Consider the following 23,175-nt stretch of genomic DNA (forward strand, 5'->3'; position numbering starts at 1 on the left):
TAGTATAAGCTGCAAGCTTCCCAACTAAACTACACATCCTGATGAAAAACAAAACAGCTCCTAAAAGATCCAAGTACTAAGGTTTCTAGATAAATAATTTTGCTTGCTTGCTCTAGTTATTCAAGTTCTGAAAATCAGTCAAGTTCTAAATTAAACAGATAGAGAAGCTAATGTGCTTGTTTCCTAAAAACTGCTTCCTTCATTAAAATAATTAAAAAGTAACAACAGCAAAAATATGGGACATACTTGAACATAATTTTTTCTAGCAGTTATTTAAGGTCGCTCTGAAATATCTTTCAGTCCTGGAAGACTAAGGGCTACCTTAGTGGGTTATGTGCCATCCTCCAAAACAGATATTTCACTTTTTTAGGTATATGAAAGGTTTTCTATAGGACACTCGAGAAAAGTGAGCTTCACAGCATGTTTCAATATTCACCTTATGTTCCCATAAACTGATAATTATTAGCTTCACTGGTTCATAACTCCCAGAGTGTTAGTGAAGCTCCTATAAACTTTCCTGAAGAGTATTACTTCTTGGTAGGTAGAAATATAACTTGTCTTTATATGACTTAACACTTCCCTTAGGAACTCACCTAATTTGCAACTATAATCTCACTTAATTCTTGAAAATTTATCAAAATCAAAAAGACGAATTGGCAGCCTGGTTTACAGGAGAGCAGACTTTGGCCTCTTCAGGAATTTATTTGGGAATATCCAACATGCTTTGAAAGAAGAAGGATCTGGGAGAGTTAGTTGATTTTCAAGGATCACCTCCTTCACTCTCAAGAATGGTATACCTGATGTACACAACTGCAAAGGTGGCAGGAGGCAGGTGTGAACGCACAAGGATGTCCTGACAAAAAACACAAAACAAGCATACAGTGGGGTCAGGTGAATTGGGAAGAATATGAAGGCACTCTGAGTGTGCACGGAGACGGTTAGGAAAGCCAAAGCTCATCTCATGTTGAATCTGGCAAGGAAGGTGAAGTGCATCAAGAAGGATTTTTACAGGTACATCAGTAGCAAAATGAAGATGAGAAAAATGTGCCAAGGAAACTGGTAACAAAGGATGCAGTGCTTTCTTTGCCTTGACCTTTACTGGTAAAACCAGCCTTGAGGAATTCCACATCCCTGTGACAAGCAGGACAGTCTGGAGCAAGGAACAACTTATCTGTGGAGAAAAAACAGGTTAGGGAACATTTGAAATAACTGGACATACATAAGTCCATGAGACCTGGAAGCAAGCACCTGTGATTGCTGAGGGAGCTGGCCAATGTCATGGAAGGGATACTCAATTTTCTTTGGACAGTCATAGCAATTAGGGGAAGTTCTTAAGGACTGAAAGAAATCAAATGCCACTTTTTTCTTCAAGAACAAACAGGGAAACGCAGGTCAGTCAGCTTCACTTTGATTCCTGGACAGGTGATGGAGCAAATAATCCTAGAAACCATTTCCAGGCCTACGATGGACAAAATGGTGATTGAGAATAGTCAGCATAGACTTACAGGCTTGTTAGGTGAAGAGTGAAGGTGAAGACTGAAAGCTGCCTGAACTGCCATTCTTAGAGGGTTGTGATCAGAGGCATAAAATCCAGCTGGAGGTCACTTACTAGTGGTGCACCCCAGAGGCTGACATTGGCACTCAGTACTGTTTAACATCTTCGTGAATGACCTGGACACCGAGATTTTTGCATCTCCAAATTCAGCAGCTTTAGAGATCATACAAAAGTAGAAGTGATGGACATACCAAGGGAGTTTAATACTATTCAGAGGGACCTTGACAGGCTGGAGAAACTGGCCAAGAGGAATCCTGAGATGCCACAAAGGGAAGTGCAAAAAATGCTTTGAGCAGGGTGTCCTGCTTTGAGGAGGAAACATCAACTCCAGAGGATGTTTCCAACCTTTTCCATTCCACAATTCTACAATCATTCAATGAATTCACTCTCTTTAATTTAGTCAACAGGATTGAATCATAGTCCATATAATCAAATTGTGTAGGAAGAACTCAAAATGGTTAACTTATTCAGTTACTCTAAACTAAGTTCTTTTACAATTTATTCCAAGTGGCAGAAATACTACTTAAATTTTTAGCTCTCTCTCATATTTATCATACACAATTCCCTATACTATTCTGTATTAAATATTGTAGCTAGGCTTAGTAAAAGAGCTTTGATTAAATGATAAGGTTACACAAAGAGTTCTTTAAAACTGCAACTTCAGCTAGAAGTTTAATAATCTGAAAACTCAAGAGACACTAGTAGTAACTTTTAATGAAAGAATTAATTATAAGGATGAAATAGAGCCAAAAGGATCTTGTTTCAAGACAATACACCCAGAGGTTTAATTGTGCTTTGCCAACTCAATTCCAGGAATGAGAGATGCCAAGAAATTCAAAACATACAAGCTACATCTTCAAAGTCTGCACTATAATCATGCAACCTGGGATGCCATTGTTTATGAAAAAGGAGAAATACCCACAAATTTTGTTTCTATTTTTCTCATTTTCTTGCTCAATGCATTCGAGTTCTCCCTACGTGAATTGCCATTGGAATCAAGTGAAAATAATCCTCTCTTATACAATAAGAAGCTAAACTGGAGTGGATTCAAGAAGGTTATTTTCTAAGACTAGTTTTAATTCTGTAATGTTGGTGCTACACGCATTTCAAATGTATACTTCAGCATGAATGTAATAATTCTAGAATATACAATATACAATATTGTATATATACAGTGCTATATACACAGTGCTATCATAAATTCTTTTGTGACCGTGTACGTGTGTGTTTACAGCTGAGGTTCAACCCTGCAAAGGTATCTGGTTATCTGCATTTCATCCAAGTTCAAGACTGCAAACAGCAACGTCTTAATCCTTAATCTAACCAAGTCATAGAAATTATATCCTGCCTGAGCAAACTTCAGCTTCTCTTTCTGGAACACCTCCAACTACAGCAAAGCATTCTGCTGCTCAATTCCTGGACACCTAAGCCTTGCTCTCTATCTTAGAACCAATTCAGGAACTCATGTAGCTAACACTCAGATCTAAACATACTCAGCTGCTTCTCCCTTCCTTTCTCACCACAAACCTAGACCACTATCTCATTTCTATATCTCCAAAGCCCCTATGAGTCTCAATAAACTCACTCTTATTCTGACACTCAGGTCCACCAATACATCTTCTTCACTGAATCCACTGTGGATTGAAAAGGCTACATCATCAGTGCCTACTGAAAATTGAAACCCCAGATTCCTAAGCCCTCAGCACAAAAACCTTAAATCTAGCTCTGATATCTTCTATAAAGATGTTCAACTTTAGCTCATCACTACTTATCTCCCTAAATTAAATCTACACCAGAAATCCTGTCAATGTAGCAAGGCATAGGAGTTCTGAAAACTACTTTCCCCTCTAGGCACAGAATTAATAGTAGTTTGCTGCCAGATCAAGCCTTAACCAGCCAGGTAGAGCGCTGCCACTCAAAATCTATACAAAGTTTAAAATAAGCTATAGAACCAGATTTCATCTTGCACTTGTCTCCGCCATGCAAACCATTACTATAACCTTAGCTACAGAATAAACTCTAGGTAACCAATCCCTTTCATCCCAGACTTAAACCTACTCTATTAATGACTTCTACGTCAGTTAAATCTTAGAATGATGAATTCTGCTTGTTTCAGAGCCAAACTTGAGACAGCAGCTCCTTCTGAATGTGGTGGCAGCATTCAGTGCAGCTCACAAGCACATGTATTCAAATATACACCACCATCACCACTGTAGCCTATGACAGTTTCAACTGAGAAGTTAACCAGACAGTTTGTTCTAACACCAACTCTAATCCAAGAGTAAACTAGTAGAACAAGTACAGTCTTGTTAGTCATGACAAACACTCCTAGGCCCAGTCTTTCAAGCATTTCCCTCTGTGGTGAGGATCTAATTTTTCCATCTTAATTCTAAACCCCATTCTAATCCTAAACATAACTCTAAATACACTAGAGCCATCCTTCCCAATTAACAACCCAAGCTAAGAGTTGAATTCAAGCGCAAACAAAATGTAAAACAAACCCATTGCTTATCAAAGAACAGAAGCAGTTTTTCTATGCTTGACTGCATATCACAGCATACTACAGAAGACAGGCCACTGTGCATGTGCTTAGTGGTTATAACATGTTGGAGGAAATAAGGACGACTGGGAAAGATATGAAGCTTGGAGAAAAATATATAATCCCTGAATGGACTCCAATGTACCGGACTTGACCTCTGATAGTTATTATGACACTTTCTGGATGTGACAGTCGTACCTCAGTTACCCCCAGTTTACTATTGTATTGTTCTAATGTTATATGTACCCCAGTTGTTGTTTTAAAAAATTGTCCTCCATGTTGTCCCCTTCTTCTTCCCTCAGTTTTCCCGCCTTTTCCCTGCTTTCCCGCTCCTCTGCCTGCCATTGGCTAGGTTTTGGTGCAGTGCAGAGGTAGCTCCCATTGGTCCTTTCCCCCGGAGATGTCCAAACCCCTCCTCTCCTGACCCAGCTGCCCAATCACCATACTTCCCTGGTTGTCAATCCCTTGCTCCTCCCTAGCCCAAGTTCCACCCCTCATCCAACCCTATATAAGTTGTTACCCCTCTAATAAACGTTGGCATTGCTTCACCAGACCTTCCACCGTCTCAGAACCCTTATTCGCAGTGCTGTGACCCTATCCTTTTACCCCAGCGGGTCGCGGCAAGTGGCGCCCAACGTGGGGCACGGTTGAAGGTCCCTTGTATCAAGGGAACTCCTGTGACTCCACTTGGGATCAGGCAGCTTCAGGAGAGAAGACTGCTCCGCCGACCCTCCCTTGTGCAGCTGACGGCTACGGACGGCTCTCGTCGCGTGGGTCGCACACCGGACCAGGTGAGCCACAGGGGACATTCCAATCACCTTCACCCCACTCCACCCCAAGCAACTAAATTTAAAGAGAGAGGAGTAACACTTGAGAGAGTAACCCGAGTAACATCATGGGTTTAACACTCTCCACCTCTCAAAAGTTTGTATATCGTCGCCTCAAAGATTTCGTAATCGAACACGGCCACCCGCTTGATAAGAAGTCGGCTAAAGCATTAGCGAGGTGGTTGGACCGCCAGGGCTGTGCCATGAATGATAACATCTCCTTAGACAAATGGCAAGCCCTCGGATACAATCTATGGCGGGATTCAGATCGAGGCGATAGACTGGCCAAACAAGCGCTAATTGCATGGAGGCTCGTTCTGATGGTGCTACAGCACCAGATGATGAACGCGAACAACAGCCTCCCAGCGGACAAAACCAAGGACACTAAAACAAGCACGGACACTGAGGGCACACAAAATGGCGGGACGGAGACCGAGACGGACACCACCCTACAAGATGGCGGGAGGGAGCGTAGAAGAAGGTCGCGTCGACCACAAAATGGCGTCGAGGAGGGACCCCGAGATCGCCCAGAGAGAAGGGGGGAGGGTGAAGCGCGCGAAAGATCGGCGCGGGAAAAGAAGAGGCGGGCCCCCGTAGCTCCACCCCGTGGACCGCCTCCCTCTCCTCCCACTCGTGGCGCGATAAGTCCCTCCCCCGACACACCTTCGGATACGCCCACTTCTGCCACTCCTGTCTCCTCCCCGGATGTGTTGCCCTTACGGCGCAGGCAGGAAACAGTGGGCGGGGCAAGGGCAAAGGCCAAACCTTCCTTCCGGGAAGATGGCCGCGCCCATAGGCCCCATAATGCCAGGGCCTACCCCGCCCACCGGGAACCAGACTATGACAATGGGTGGGCGCCGTGTTCCCCGGAAAGGCAACCCTCGGTGCCAGATATTTGGGAGGCCTTCCGGGAGGAAGCCGCGCGTGCCCAAGACGTAGAGTTTCTTAAAGCGTTTCCGGTTTACTACGAGGAGGGGAAACCCCCTGAGTGGAGGCCGGTTTCATATCCGATGCTTAAGGACATAAAAAAGGCTATTGTTGAGTACGGGCTAGGGGCCCCATTTACTATCGGCCTCTTGGAATCCTTTTTTCTCGCCTACACTCTTATCCCCTATGACATTCGGGCCGTCATAGGAGGGCTTTTTACCACCATTCAAGCCTCGGTTTTCGAGGCTGAATGGAAAAAACGTATCGTTGCCTTTGTCAACGACAAAATGGAGAGAAGAGGGATTCCAATAAGGCAGGCCATTGATATGCTTTATGGGGAGGGGAACTACACCAGCAGAGGGGATCAGACCAGATTAGACCCCAAATTACTGAACGTTACTAAAGAATTGGCTTTAGAGGCAGTGAAAAGAGTGGCGGATGCATACGTGCAGGCGCCCTCTTTTACACTCATTAATCAGGGAATTAAGGAACCATTCGTAGATTTTATTACGAGGCTCAAAGAAGCTATAGCTTGGCAAGTCCATCAAAAAGAGAGTCAGGAAATTCTATTTAACAAATTGGTAATCGAAAAAGCCAACGAGGACTGCCAGAGAGTTTTGAAAATGTTGAAAGATCCCACTCTGCTGGAGATGATCGAAGCCTGTAAGAACGTTGGTTCCAATGCCCATAAAGCTAGAATCATGGCTGCTGCTTTTTCGGGGCCCCAACACTGTTTTGAGTGTGGGGAAAAGGGACACTTCCGCAAGCACTGTCCCAAGGTTAGATCGGAGCCCAACCTGCCCAATACACTGTGCCGCAGGTGTGGGAAGGGTCGCCATTGGACCTCTAATTGTAGGTCCAAAACAAACATTAACGGCGAACCCCTTTCCCCAAAACAGTCACCCAGGCTCCGGAAACGGGTAACTTTTTCATCTATGCCCGATCTTAGACAGTGTCCTTGTGAGCAGTCGGGAAACGGGGAGCTGAGCGCCCGGGGGGGCGCGATGACACAAGTTGCCCCCCACTCCATCTTGCGCCAGCCACGCCCAGCTACCCCGTAGTCCGACTGCCACCAGCAGACCCTGTTCCCACCCGGGAACAGTGTAAACCCTTAGCCTGGAATGTTCTACAAGTAATCCACCCATCCACTCATTTAAGCTCGTACGAGCAGCTTGCAAGGGTTGTACCATCAAGCCCAGTAGACCCTGACCTAACATATCTGGTTACTTCACACTTTTCAGCAGTTGGTAAGGGGATTGTTGTTGTGCCCACTCTCCTGACGGGTTTGACATATAATAACATCGCGATATGTCTAACTGTTCATCTTCCCCCCGTGCAGCTGGAGGACCGCTTCCCCGTGGCGAAGATGGTCTCCACCGAAGACCTGCTGTGTGTCCTGTCGGCAGACGAGGAGGAGAGGCAGGCGGCAGACAAGGAAGTCCTGTGGACTACCACAGTTAAAACCTCGCGCCCTCTCCTAACTTGTCTCATTTATTATTCACAGCCGAAGAGACCGCAGCGGGTCAAGGTGGAAGGCCTTCTCGACACGGGGGCGGATGTCACCATAATAGCCTCCAGAGACTGGCCGCACGCGTGGCCAGCACAAACAGCCTACGTTCAAGTTAGCGGCGTGGGGGGAACGCAGTACCCCGTCAGGAGTCGTGAGGTACTAACTATCTACGGGCCGGAGGGCAGACCAGCGTCCCTTCAACCGTATGTATTAAACATACCTATCACACTGTGGGGACGGGACGCAATGGAGCAGTGGGAGCTCAAATTGGGCACCCTGACTCCAGAGGAAAATTTTTAGGAGGGGTCACTGAAGAACTGCAGCTCCCCAGACTGAGCTGGAAGACCGATACGCCAGTCTGGGTCGATCAGTGGCCCCTACCTACCAAAAAGCTGCAAATTCTCAACAATTTGGTCAATCAGGAACTAGAAAAAGGACACTTGGAGTCTTCCACCAGTCCCTGGAACACTCCAGTGTTCGTGATCCAAAAATCCTCAGGTTCCTGGAGATTTCTCCAGGACCTGCGCAAAGTTAATGAAGTCCTGGAGCCAATGGGAGCCCTCCAGCAGGGGATGCCTTCACCATCCATGCTCCCTGCTGAATGGCCCCTAGTGGTGATTGATATAAAGGACTGCTTTTTTCATATATTCCTCAATCCGGCTGATTCGGCTCGATTCGCCTTCTCTGTCCCTGCAATCAACTCTTGTGAACCTCACCGCAGGTTCCAGTGGCGTGTGCTTCCCCAGGGGATGAAAAATTCCCCAACACTCTGCCAGATGTTTGTGGCGGAGGTGTTGAGGCCAATTCGGTCGCAATATCCGCAGTCAATCATCTTCCATTATATGGATGATGTATTGATCTGCGCGAAAACTCAATTGGCAGTTGATGAGACACTAAATTCTACAATCTCGGCCCTAAAAAATAAAGGATTGGAGATCTCCCCTGAAAAAGTGCAGAGGGAAGCACCATGGAGGTACCTCGGACTCCAAATTAATGCAAAAAATATCAGACCTCAATCGGTAACAATTGATAAGAATGTCCGAACTTTGAACGACCTCCAAAAGCTACTGGGTGCGATCAATTGGATCCGACCTGTGTTGGGGATCACAACAGGAGATTTGCACCCCCTATTTGAGCTGCTAAGAGGAGACGCTGACCTGTCCTCCCCCCGTCGTTTAACATCAGATGCCATCAAATCCCTTACCGCTGTTGAAAAGAAAATTTCCGAGAGACAGGCATGTAGGAGGATGGAGGGACTGCCATCCTCCTTAGTGGTGATAAAAGAACAGAGACAACCATTGGCCCTTCTGGGTCAATTTACGAGCGACCACCGAGACTTTTGCTTGTGGGAGTGGATGTTCCTCCCTCATCAATTCGGAAAAACCATCACCACTATAATTGAAATGATTGGAAAGATAATATTTAAAGGTCGCACTAGGTGTTTAGAACTTAGTGGGGAAGAACCAAATTTCATCTATCTCCCGCTAACTTCTGAACACCTAGATCAACTGCTGCAGACCTCCATCGATTTTCAGATAGCCATCGGGGGTTACCCGGGAGAAATTCGGCTACATCTCCCGGCGTGCCCATTCATACAAAGATTAATTCACATTCCAATTAGGCTTAAAATTATACAATCGGAAATACCAATTCCAAATGCTAAAACAATTTTTACCGATGGCTCAGGGAGAACGGGAAACGCTGTAATAGTGTGGAAGGAAAACAACGATTGGCAGCAAGACATCCATAAGGTACAGGGTTCTCCCCAGATCGTGGAACTCTCGGCAGTTGTACGTGCCTTCGAAATTTTTAGTGGTGAGCCAATTAATATAATCTCAGATTCGGCTTATGTAGTGGGTGTGGTAAAAAGAATCGAAAATTCATATCTAAAGGATGTGACCAATCAGAGTTTATTTCAATTATTAACTAAATTGTTGTTTTTAATAGAAAGAAGAGAATTCGGCTATTTCATCGTCCACACCCGCTCGCACACCACTCTACCTGGTCCTGTGGCGGAGGGGAACCAGCTTGCAGATCATCTAGCAGGTATGGTTGTAACCCCCAATTTATACCAACAGGCGAAACTCTCACATGAGTTTTTTCACCAGAATGCGCGGTCACTACAAAAACAATTTGGCCTTAAATTATCACAGGCAAAAGAAATTTTAAAGGCTTGCGCTGACTGCCAAACGCTTACACCTGTTGTCCCAGAGGGGACGAACCCAAGAGGTTTGTCGCCCCTGGAAATCTGGCAGTCAGACATGACCCATGTGGCCGAATTCGGAAGACTAAAATATGTACATGTGTCTATCGACACATTTTCAAAAATGATTGTAGCCACCGCGCATCCTGGAGAGAGGAGTAGCCATGTCAAAAAACACTTCCTGTCTGCATTCGCGAGGATGGGAGTCCCAAAACAGATAAAAACAGATAATGGGCCCTCCTATGTGTCTGCAGACACGAAGAGGTTTTTTGAACAGTGGGGGATACAACATACCACAGGGATCCCCCACAACCCCACAGGACAAGGTATTGTGGAACGTGCACATCAAAACATTAAGAACATGCTTAAAAAACAGAAAGGGGGGAGTATTGGCCTCTCCCCCCAAGAAAAATTAGAGAAAGTCATGTATGTTCTCAACTTTCTCAATATGATGGAGGATACAAATACTCACACAAGCAAAAGTCCCGTGGATCGCCACTTCAGGACAACATCATCAGTCCTGACAGACCTAAAAGCAAAAGTAATGTACCGGGACCCACTTACAGAGAAATGGACGGGCCCTTTCCCCTTAATCACCTGGGGGAAGGGCTACGCCTGTATTGCAGGTCCTGACGGACCAAAGTGGGTCCCAGCCCGGCGCGTTAAGATCTCCCGGGAACAGACAACTACAGCCTGAAAGAAGACGTTCACGTCGCAGCGAAAGACATCAATGCTGCTGATACGTCACCTCCTGTGTCTCCTCCTGGCTGGAGTCATCCATCGCGCTGTCAACATCCCGCTCCAAGGATGGATGAATCAGCCATCCCAGAACTTATGGGTAACGCTGGCCAAGGCCACTGGCACTGACACTCTATGCCTGGCCTTGACCAGCGCCGGTAGCCCTTTTAAGACATGTCTAGTAGGGATCCCCATTTCTCCATCTGATTGGACCGCGTTTGTATCACAAACGCGGGTCCAGGGATCCCTACCAATGAACTCCCCCAATCTGGCACAAACGATTTCAGCACTTCCCTTCGTAGACACCCCTTTTCAAGAGACTGATCTTCTAGGTTCGCTCCCATCTACCGCTTGCATTATTTTCCACCGTTACACCCAACCCATTCTGTTCACTCCCCTTAATGTTACTGCCTATAAGCCCATTTACAAAGGGACACATTCCCCGTGGTGCAATGGCTCAGTGGCCACCACCGTACCCACTGAGCACATCCCTCGTAACATGAGGCTCCCTAAGGGATTTTTCCTACTGTGTGGGGATCGGGCGTGGCCTGGGATTAGAGCCTACCCGGAGGGAGGTCCCTGCACAATAGGAAAACTTGCCCTTTTCAATCCGGCCAAATTTTATTTTGAAAATCAATTAGTGCACCAAAAAGAAAGAGCCAAAAGGTCCCTTTCATTTTCCATGGGCGCTCCCCTTCGCTTCCCCAACGCCAAACCCGCTGCTTCTAAGCCTGTAGCCCCTAAACCGATACCTAAACTTGAAATCACACCCCAACCGATTCGGATACAAAATTCTCTCCCTGCACCTCATATGAACCTTGGAAGGCCTCAGTATTGGCCAACTCCTCTGCCCTTCCCCGAGGACTGTGATTCCAACATTCACATTTGGTCCAGGGTGAAGAACTTCTGGGCGTCTTTCCCTATCCCCGGGATAGGGACAGCGCATGCTCTCTCTCTCCTAACGCACCTTGGATGCTGGTTGACCAAGGAGGCGAATGCAACAACCCAGGCGATGGAGGGCTTGCTCGAAGACACCCAGAAGTTAAAAGAGGTGTCTTTACAAAATCGGGCCGCCATAGATTTCCTTCTCCTGGCACACGGTCACGGGTGCCAGGAATTTGAGGGCATGTGTTGCATGAATTTTTCGGACCACTCCGAATCTATACATCAGAGTATCAACCAGCTGAGGGGGTTGGTCCGGGAAATTCATCAAGACAAAGGAGGCGGCCTCGATAGCCTCTTTGATTGGATCCAACTGCCAAATTTTCCCTCTTGGACGAAGAAACTTATCATGCTTGGCGCTCTGTTTCTTTTCGGTTCGGTTTCTGTTTGTGTTGTTTTACCATGCCTGATTGTTTGTCTACGAAGGATACTGCTAAAGACCATAGAAGCCAACCTAGCCGCCGCTGAAAGAAATAAAGAAGGGGGAGATGTTGGAGGAAATAAGGACGACTGGGAAAGATATGAAGCTTGGAGAAAAATATATAATCCCTGAATGGACTCCAATGTACCGGACTTGACCTCTGATAGTTATTATGACACTTTCTGGATGTGACAGTCGTACCCCAGTTACCCCCAGTTCACTATTGTATTGTTCTAATGTTATATGTACCCCTAGTTGTTGTTTAAAAATTTGTCCACCATATTGTCCCCTTCTTCTTCCCTCAGTTTTCCCGCCTTTTCCCTGTTTTCCCGCTCCTCTGCCTGCCATTGGTCAAAGTTTGGTGCAGTGCAGAGGTAGCTCTCATTGGTCCTTCCCCCCGGTGATGCCTGGACTCCTCCCCTCTTTACTCAGCTACCCAATCACCATTTTTCCCTGGTTGTCAATCCCTTGCTCCTCCCTAGCCCAAGTTCCACCCCTCATCCAACCCTATATAAGTTGTTACCCCTCTAATAAACGTTGGCATTGCTTCACCAGACCTTCCACCGTCTCAGAACCCTTATTCGCAGTGCTGTGACCCTATCCTTTTACCCCAGCGGGTCGCGGCAATAACATCTCACAGTGAGCTACATAATAATGAGTTTTTAAAAGCATTTGAACATATTAGAAAGCACCGAACAAACACCAGTTAATCTTCCTGGTCTTGTGATTTAAAGTAGTGATGGTTATGCATAAACTCTATAGGTAGATAAACACAGCTTTAAATGTATTTTTAGCAAACCAAACCAAACCGATAAAAGAGAGTCCCAATGGGGCAAGCTGATAAGTCATTATGTAGAGGACTGTCACACGTGCTTAGAGAGAGGTAAGTGTGTGCAAAGCTAAGAAATTCAAAGCTATTGACGTGTCCTGTAAAATAAAAAGAATGTTTTAAAAGCAAAATGAAGTTATGATTCACACTGGTATCCAATATAATTCTATAGTTTCCATTTACTTTTTACTGTATTTTTCTAAGCTCTTAAAGACAATTTTAATTATCAGCCGTTGTTACTCTTCCAAACAAAAATTCATTATATCAGTAATTCTTTGTTGGAAATTCTAGGGCTACGACTCTTTTCCATTTCATGAAGATATGAAATACTCAAGCAGCCAATAGACTGCAAAGCCACTGACACAAGAACTGTGTATTTATACTGTATCCCAAAAAAGCATTTAGTGCAACTGTGTTAAAAGCGCAGCATAATAAAGACTTTAAACAAGTATCCAAAACTAAAAGCAGAAGGCAAATCTGTGACAAAATGTTACCTTGCCTGGAAACTGAACTTTTAAGAGCACATATGGTATATATACTATTCACATGGGTAACTCCAATATCCAAAAGCATTAAGGAAGCAGTGCTTAATTTTTTGAAATTCCATTTTGCAAATCATTGTCTGTAAGCAAGAATGCTCCAGGAAGAAGGTAACTTAACAGGAGCATTAAACAGGAAGGTAAATTAACAGGAGCATTTGAAGACACAGGTTAAGTAAAATCTGCCTGCCAGACTAACAGGTATACCACGTATGCCACAAAAATCTGATGCTTCTTCCTTATTCATGTTCTGCTTTCAGGCATGCAAAAGGATTAACTAAGTTGTAAAGAAAGCAATAGGAAAAGGACAGAATTAACACTGATAATAAGGAAGTAAAAGCAGCATAAAAAAAAAAAAGTGCAAAGAAAGCTTGACAGCATCAGAAATTCAAACAGGTAATTTTTAGGTAATTTTATTTAATTTATAATCATGTTATTTTAGGCTTTGTTGGTTTGGGTTTGTTTGAGTTTTTTTTGTTTGTTTGTGGGTTTGTTTGGTGGGGGGGTTTTGTTAGTTTTAAATCCTGGATTTTGTGCCCTATTTAAACTAAGAAGATTTTCAGGAATATTACTTATTTGCTTTTTAGATTTGATATATTCTGATTTTTTTTAATTAAGCATTTTTCCTTTTCCAGTATTATGTTTCCATGAATGACATGATTCATGAATATTAAGAGTAACAATTCTCTAGTCGACACTGTTCTCCTCATGTAATTGATATTTGCTGCTTCTGTTCCCAAACACACCTGAGGTTTTCTGATTACATGTCACCCTCAATTTTGCCAAGCACCTAAGTGTAGTCAAAGCCCTGCTCCTTTTAGCTCTGTAAGAACACTTTCAAACTCCTTTCTCCTTAATGCTATCATTTTAAGATAGTATGACAGGAAAGAGAAAAACTGCACGAACCATTTGTCATTTTCCAGTTCTGTCTGACTCGTAAGCATCTTAAAATCTAATCTTTAATAGGGGATGACATATGCAGCAGAAGCAGGTATACATTTCAAAGGTGTATGGCACTCTTGGCATATACCAAGTCTTGACTGATTCTTTCATTCCTGCCTTTCAGGGAAGAGATTTATGTTTTCCCAAATCCATATTTCCAAACTGGGTATATAAGAAAAAAAATGCAGATCCAGTGATTATTCTATCCAGCCATTATTTCCTTTGTTAACTGTAGCATGAGCAGTCACATGTAATAAAAATTAATCCTGCATTTACCCAGAGCACTATTTTGCAGCATCTTTAACAATTCACAATTTGAAATTTGCTTACCAGCATAACAAGGAAAGAAATGACATCTTAGAAAGGATGAACAGATGTCCAGATGCAAGTTTAATTATTTTCATAAGATCTACCTGGCACCAATCTCTTTTCTTTTACCTAGGGGAAGTATTAGTAACCTGATGTGTCAGTAAAGCCAACAGTAGAAACTACAAAGAGCCAAATGTGCTTGATAGCCATTTTAGTACCTCAAACAACAGTAGACTGCAAAATGTATTTACCTTTTTTAGCTGCATAATATTCTCAGGGTTTTGTTGTGTTTTGTTTGTTTGTTTTTTTAATTAACTATTTTAGCCATTTTCTACCCTATTTGTGAAAAAAAAAAAAAAAATGTATAGCTTTTTTTTCTAACCTGTAAGAAAACATATATAAATTTATGGCTGAAGAGAGAAGCCATACTCCATAAATGAAGTAAACTTCTTGGAAAGAGGAGCTTATCTGAAGAATTCTCTACATCACGTCAGACACACTTGCACATGGAATAAAGCATGAGGTAGGTACCACATCTGCCCAGAACATCCACTGTACACAGAATGGATGCATGGAGAAAGGCTTAAGAAGAAAGTGTGAGAGACTGAAATGGTTAATGGCTTAAACATTGTTAAGATCACTGAAGCCTGCTCCCTGCCTGAATATGTCTCCTGGATTTCAGGGAATTGGACTGTGAGTTAAGCCTCCTTATGGGAACTTGAGATAAGATAAGGGTGGTACTATTGTACTCAGGTACTATCTCAGGTTTAAGGAGAAGTAAACAAGGCTGGGAGGAGACCATCCCTTTGACAGGACTGCCACCATCACTTCAACCAACAGGTATCAAAATTACAACTACCAAGTCTCATCCCTGGATCCAATGGGTGGCAACTATATAACTTTCTACTTTTATCTTTTCCTATGGAGAAGCATACATGTCACACACACCATAGCTGGAATGCATCTTAAAAGAAGCTTCAATACACACATCCTGCACATTCAATCACCATCAATCATCAACCTCTTGTGTACACTTAGAGAATTTGAACACTTGGGAAATAAGTTAACTTATTAATTATCCTAACTAAAATATAACTTGCTACAAACATCTAATAACGTTACTTACTTAATTTGTCAGTGTACAGACAGAAGTATGTTTTGCATGACTACCCGTTACAACTGTTCTGTAGGATCAGGCACCTCAGGTAATAACACCTCAGATAATCCAAAAAGAGATTTCATAGAGATATTATGGGATTTTCATCTCGTAACTTTGGATGCCTTCAACACAAATATCTATATTTCAGCTGATCAATGTAAGTTTCCTTTCTCATAACCAAATGAGAGAAGCGGACAACTCAAGGGACAATTATAATAGTTATGTACAACAACATAGGTTAGACAAGAAATGACTTTTTCCTTCCCTTTGCTATCATGGAAAATTAAAGCAAGTAAATCAGATCAAAACACCCATGTCTACTACAAACATCTAAAGAAGAAGAATCTCACCCTGTATGTCTTGTGTCGAAGTCTAACTGCACCAATCATTTCAGGTTAGAAGTCAGCACCCACATTTGGATTTGGACTTAACACTTACACATAACATTAAGAATTACATATAACTTGGTGTCTTTGTTTAAACAAAAACCACAAAACCAACGCACAACTATTCAGTGTATGGCTCCAGGATAAAAATATTTAAAGTTTTAAAAAAATGAAAAATAGTATAAAGAAAGTAATGTGATATAAAACATAATGCTAGACAAGTTATGTATCAGCAATTACTGAATAACTGAGTTTTCCAAAACCTCACAGTACATCTTCCTTTTTCTATTTTCAAATCTATTTTCTTGTTTTTAATTTTCTTCTTCATATTTCTTGGAATTATCACTGTGGGGTTAGAAATGGGCAGTAAACCAATATGTGCTTTCCATTTCTGGTCCTCTGTCTTTGAAACAGCTATCATAAAGAAAGATCATGGTGAGGAGCTCAACATTTGAAAAATGATCCATCTTCCACAATATCACTGTGAAATCTTAGTATCTTACAGTTTTCTGTGGTCTGTAGTAGGAAGCCAATTGGGGATCAGAAGATTTCTATTCCATAGGGCAATAAGGTTCAGTTACTGTATTCTTATAAACTGTATTTATGAAGCTTGAAAGGTTACTATTAGAGATAAAACTGATCCAACATCTGTAAAAATTAAGGGATCCAATTGAGTTTATATTAATATGCTTTTGTCTAGAAGTCAGCATCCTGACTTAGCAAAGTTCAGCAAAGTGCTGAACTAGGAGCTTTACTTTAAGCACACGATGAAGTACTTGAATGAATTAAAGCAAACTAATAACTGGCCTGAGAGCTTACAACCATAACATTCATTTTAACCGGGTGGAACATCAGGATAATGATACTGTTTTATATATTTCTTACCTAATTTTCTATATTAACATGTGGGGATATCATATACAACATTATATTATTCATATATTTGACATTAATTTTTCGTATTGTAAGATTAATGGATATAGCCAATTAGAGAATATAAAAATATTCATAATAATCTCTGTACTTTTCTGTTGTAGTTTATTCGATACACTCTCATATAGTCAACCTGATTTTTTAAATTGTAAAGCTAGGGACATAGGAAGCTTTTTGAAATTGCGGGTCATAGAGAGATAAGCTGGCTCCAAGAAGACTCAAACTCTCTAAAATCAGTCAGAATTCTAAAGTAAAAAATTTTCAATATTTATCAAAGGATGTACCCACAAACCCACAAGGGGTTGAGCTGAGCACACTTCCCATTGAAGAAATGGTTGAATATAAAGTTGCATATTCTGGTATGCATACATTTGACAAACTATTTGGACCTTAGCTCAAGCCTTAAGGAGGAAGTTAAAATGAAAATGTTGAGCTATCTAGATTACTCATTTAGAAAAATTAAAAGGGATTTTGTTTTCAGTCCAAGTCAGTGTTGAAAAGCATCTTCAACTTTAAAAAAATAATTATTACTATAACATAAATACACAGAAATTTGCTTGGATGAATAAGTTATTTTTTCAATTTCTGTTTTCATCAAATGCTCAAACGTCAATTGCAAGCTAACCTGAATACATGCCTCAGATGATTTCTTTATTTCTCCCATCTGCCAACACCAACAAAAAACCAAACAAACAACAAAGCAAAACAAACCCCACATATTTGCACATCTCTAATCAGAATTAAAATTCAGAGTCCTTAATTTGACTGTTTTCAATGGAACACATGAAACACCTTTGCAATTAACAGCAGCGTTGCTTAAGTAACAGACCACAATTAGGATACTTGTCAGCTAATGAAGTATTATCTTTTCTAATTTAAGTATTTAAGAAGCATTTTTTTTAAAGTTGTCATTTTCTGTATTTTGAACTGATACCGTATCATTAGATTTGATTCCAAAACAAGGAAAAAAATACTTTAACCCTTTTTAGAATTGTACCTACCAAAAACAACGCTACACAAAGTCTGAAATTTAGAAGCAGGTCTGTAAATCAGGCCATCAGAAATACCAGAGTTTGGAGTCCAATTGTGATACATTTCCATATTATATTATCACATACAGAATGTATAAGAGTTTTTAAATGAACATAATATATCTATTTGGACTAAATGCAAGAATGCATGAAATTTAAAAACACTGACTTCACAGCAAGCTAAGAACTTCAGTTACTTTCCCTACATGAACTGCAGCTTTTCAAAGTCCTACAAAGTGTCAGCTACAGACAGACACACAGCTCCTAAGGCTTCACCAAATACAAAAGCAATACTTATAATAATTACAGTACGGAAAGGTTAAGCACCACAGTAACCAAGTCAGCAAAGTGCAAGGTTCAGTGTAAGCTTGACATCACTGTGGAGCACTGAAAGGTTCTGTGCTGCCACTGGCAAAACCAGGAAGGATGACTAATTCTGTTACACAGGTGAGATTTAATAATGTTAAAACCGAACAACTTCTTTAAACTTAAAAACCAATTATTGTTTCTAATTACACTTCCCTATTCTTACATTTGTTAGAAGTCTGTTGACTTTTGGTTGCCATCAATGTCTTGCATGCTAACAGTGACTTAAAGTAAGACACAGCTCTTTGTCTAATTCTTTCAAAATTTGCCTTTCTTTTCAGTAGTAGAAATCAGTGTTGGAAATTATACATTCCCTCACAGCAGTCCGAACTTACTATCATATCATACCCTAGCGAGAAAAATAATAAAGTTCTCGAGCAACACTTAAGGCATTTGTTAAACTGGACCACTGCTGAATATATCTACGACGAATGTTTTCTGTATGTATCAATAAATTTATTGGCCACCAAATAAAAAGCTGCATGCTTTCTTTTTATTGATCGTTTTAGGATAGTGTGCAATCAACTCCTAATCCCAAGTGAGGCTGAACACTTTGCATAAAATACATACCCACTACATAAAAATACATGAAAAATCTATAAAACCTATTTATTTCATACCTCTCTTCTTCAAATGTTAAAGCAACATTCACTTTCTCTTTTCCTCTCTTTTTTTAAACTCTATAGTTTACTGAAAAAACTTAACCTAAATATAAATTTTACCACAAGTTGTATTCTGCTCCTTACCTCCTACTCATTGCAACAAACTAAATACAATATTATGTGTTGGATAACTTTTGCATAATGAAAGTTAATATTATGATTTGAAACATGAAATTTAGTTATAAAATAAAATGAAGCAATGATCTTTCCAGTTTTACATGAGCAAGAGACAGAAATAATTTGTTCAGGTGGGTCCCCAAGTTGTACTGCCTGCATAATCAACAATTTACACATTACACTAAGTGTTCTAACTAATTATTTCAAGTGTTTTTCCAATTATATAGCATAATCTTAAAACCTATTGAGTCTATTTATTACACAGTCTGATAATTTCACTTTTCCATAGGGAAATTTTCTTTTACTTTATACCTCCTTTTTTTTTTTTGAATTTCCTGTTTAAGTTAGGTCCTAGCATTTTCTGGGTTCTTGAACCTGCATATTCTATAGGCTAAAGCATTTATTACGTTTTATGAAACAAACAGATACAGCCAAAACACTCCCCAACACCACTCTTCAGCCCTTCTCCAAAAGAAAAGACGACAGTACCTGGTGGGCCTGCAACAGCTGCTCAGCAAACTGACGTACTTCTGATAGTAGAAGCGATATTAAAGAATTTCTTAATATGTTGTTCCTTCCTAGCAAAATCAGTGTTTCTGATACAGAATGCAGTGCCTGAAACTAAAGAGAAATAACAGTAAATTTAATCTTTCAGAATACATCTCCGTCATTTTTACTGCAATTATGTTAAATACAAATGCGATTTACATATTCGAATTTTAAAGAAAAAATCAAATTCAAAAATGTCAACTGTTTAAAAATCTATTAGTTACATACATATGAGATCTATGACAAACTGACATCTGTTCTCAAAACATTAACGCTACAGGAAGCTCTCATATGAACAAACTCCTCCAAAAGTGTGAATTCCCCAGGACACACCTTTTCAGCATTAGATATCATCAAGGCCATCTGCTGACAAAGAAAGTTGATGACTACCCTGCACATACAGTACTTCTGTTTGTCACAGGTAGACAAATGAACAAATTCTTTGAAATTCAAACACTTATGCTAAGACATAAGTGTTTGAACTCTGATAACTCTGTCAACAGAGTTATCAGGAATAAACCTAATTAAATGCTAACTGCTGGAAGACACACTATATTTTCAAATTCAAACAATTCATTTTCATATTGTTTTTTAACAATGCATTTCTCCTGAACCACAGGAGTGATGTGAATTTACATGAGAATTTTATTAAGTTTTGGGGTTTTTTTGCCACTGTCTTTTCTATTAAGAAAACATTATAACTGTTTTCTTTGTTCTCTGAAATTAATAGATATTATGTAACGAAACTTACTGCTCTACAAAGTGTACATGACATTCTTTTGTAAAACACTACTGGAAGAAACTGTCATTTCTGTACATAAAAGCTCTTTCAAAGAAAAAAAGACACATTAAATACAATTACTATAAATTCCATTTTCATATAAATGCATACCCTTACAAAATTAATATTCAATAACTCTTTGAGTATTTTTGACTAATAAAAGGATATTCTGACCAAATATTTTATGTCTAAGAATAACTGCCATGTCTTAACCACTCAACATCAGACCACTGCATCCTATTAATGATGTAGATTATACCTCTAGCCAGCTCACCTGTGTGTACACACATACACATGCATATATATGAATAAAAATATTTGCATGGGATGAATCCTCCTGGAAAACATTTCCAAACACATGAAAAGTAGGGAAGTGATCCAGGTAGCAGTCAGCATGAATTTATTAACATTTACCTTAATTTTACCATGGTTTTCAACACTGTCTCCTGTAAAATTGTAACTTACAAAATTTTGGTCTACATAAGTGGACAGTGAAGTGGACTGAAAACTTTTGCTGTAAAACCAGTTAATTAGGCAGGTTCTCATCTACAGTTACTGTTTTCCTGCCTGATGCAATGCCTTTTTACTGGCCTCTTGCAGTTGAAGAGTAGGACCAGCTTGGTTATCATCCACTCAACATGAGACAGCCATAATAATCAACCTTTAATAAATCTTTTCTCTGAATCATCTCACTTCTGCATGTAATCCCAAAAGAAATAGCAAAAGAAAACTACAGAAGACAAACAAGTCTCATGTTCAGAATCAAATCTGCAGTTAGAGATACAAAGTAAAGAGATTAAATTTACAAATTGAAGAGATTTCATAAATTGTACGCATATAGCTTTGAAAACCTGCGAGATTAAAATCACCCATAAACATATACACAAAATATCCCATAAGGATGAAATGTGAAATAAGGTGAGATAAAAATAGATTTCTGAACAATTACAATTATATGAAAGGATAATGTAATCCTTGCACCTACATGTGCCGTGAAGATATATGAATTAAAATCAGACTTTTACTTTTTGTATATAAATTAAGGGGGGATACATATTTTACAGTTCTACATTTTCAGCATATAACATTGAGTATACTTGCTAATTTGCCTTTGGCAAGCAATTAAACTAGACAATCCAGAGTAGTTTTTCAATGCTACCTCTCCCAAAGATCACAGTAAAAGTATATATTTACACAAAAACATCATAATTTTTGTTCTTTTTTAAGCTCTCTTCTATTTGCTTACATCTTTTTTTGCCAGATAGTGAAACGATGAAATTTTTTTTTGGTGCAGTTATTAATGTTAGCAGCTGAGATTTAAATAAAATAGGATCTTTCACAAAATTTCCATATCCTTTCTGGTTTGGCAAGAGTTGCCATTTTCTAGTTGGAATTTTTTTAGGACTAGATAACAGGGGATCTTCAAATTTAAAGCCTGAGCCTCTATTAAGAGAAGTAAATACGTATTTTGTAAGGATGCCACTTGAGATTAGGATATCAATGCCACTGAAAAATCCCACCAGTGAAATTATTAAGATTTAATAAATATTCTTATTAAATATATACTTATTATACAAATATTTTAGAGTAATATAGCAAATGTACTATAATTATATTTAATATTATTAATATTTTTTAAAATAATGCTGATTTATTAAAGACTATGGATTTTACATTGTATCTTGGTGGATCTCAGTATATTTTAAGAAAATAAGAGACAAGAAAGAAGGTTAAAAATGCTCACAGTCTGTATGCCTTAAATTAATATAGAACAAATTTATAGCATATAAGCAATAAATCTGTAAATAGCAAACAGAGGTAAGACTGCTGTAGAGCAATGCTCATGTATTGCTAATTAAACTCTGGAAACATTCAAACTGAAAATACTTCAAATAGTGTGCAGTTTCATTAAAGATAAAAGTGTATCTTCAGCTCTCAAATCTACCCAACGTTAAAAAAAGAACAAAAATCTTTTAATCCCTTGGACTTGCTTAATGGTGTAGATGAAACAAAACCTATGTGCTTCAGAGATTCTCAGGTAAAAGCAGTCAGAAAATTAGATTGTAAAAAAATATACTATTAGAAACAAGAAAATAATGAAGCCTGGTTCACCGTTCAGGTCCTGCATCATTTGTCCCTAACCCTCCTCCCACACTGCCATTTCTGCTGTCTTCCCATGCTTTCAGGATGCAGAGCAAGACAGAGCAATGCTGTGACAGTAACTGGGAAGGATGTGTGGATTGTCGACCCGGCTGTTGTCAAAACGAATATATAATGTCAATGTTCTGCTTACCTCAAACATACTAACTTGATATCTCCTCTAGCCAGCTACTGATTTTAAAGCCTACCTGAAGGTATTACTGACCTTCCACTTTTTTGCAAGTGATTTCGAAAGTAGCTATCAAAAGTTACTAATACAGGGAAAGACTGATGAGGAAAAGACAGCACACTCCTATGAGCCCTGTTTCGCAGGAAACAGGATAAAAAAACTTATGAATTATTCTTTTATTATTCATTTATCAGTGTGTTAGACTTTTCTTTAATAATGGATATCCAAAAATTTGTGAGTTTAATTCTTTCATGAGTTGTGCAATTCACTACACCTTGCAACTATGATAACTGCACCTCAGTTTCTGTTTCGCTAATTTACTGGTTTTGTGCCAAGTAACAGCTTTCTTCCCCAGGTGACTGGCATATCTGGCAATATAAGACTAAGGCAAATAATTATTACAGGTATCCTCAAATTGTGAGGTGTTAAAAACAAAACAATATTTTTGTCTTTGATTTCGTATCACCCTTGCCCTTTGCCCTTTTAGTCCAACCTGACTTCCATTCGTAATCATCAGTGCCAATTGAAAAGCTTCACTTCTATACAGAGAACATTAGCACCTCTTTTCTTATCTTACTGTC

General features: G+C 40.1%; 1 protein-coding gene across 4 annotated transcripts in view; it reads right to left on the bottom strand.

The window, feature by feature from the left end:
• Positions 1-23,175, bottom strand: part of MEI4 (meiotic double-stranded break formation protein 4) — a 145,332-nt gene that overhangs the window by 33,591 nt on the left and 88,566 nt on the right. For all 4 annotated transcript variants that reach the window (XM_039379137.1, XM_039379135.1, XM_039379136.1 and 1 more), the window contains one exon: positions 19,425-19,556. In XM_039379137.1, coding sequence (XP_039235071.1) covers positions 19,425-19,556 — 132 coding nt within the window. The remainder of the gene's footprint in view (positions 1-19,424; positions 19,557-23,175) is intronic.

Source organism: Pipra filicauda, unplaced genomic scaffold (assembly GCF_003945595.2).
Source record: "Pipra filicauda isolate LSUMZ 115617 unplaced genomic scaffold, ASM394559v2 scaffold157_size4220110_pilon, whole genome shotgun sequence".
Lineage (NCBI taxonomy): Eukaryota > Metazoa > Chordata > Aves > Passeriformes > Pipridae > Pipra > Pipra filicauda.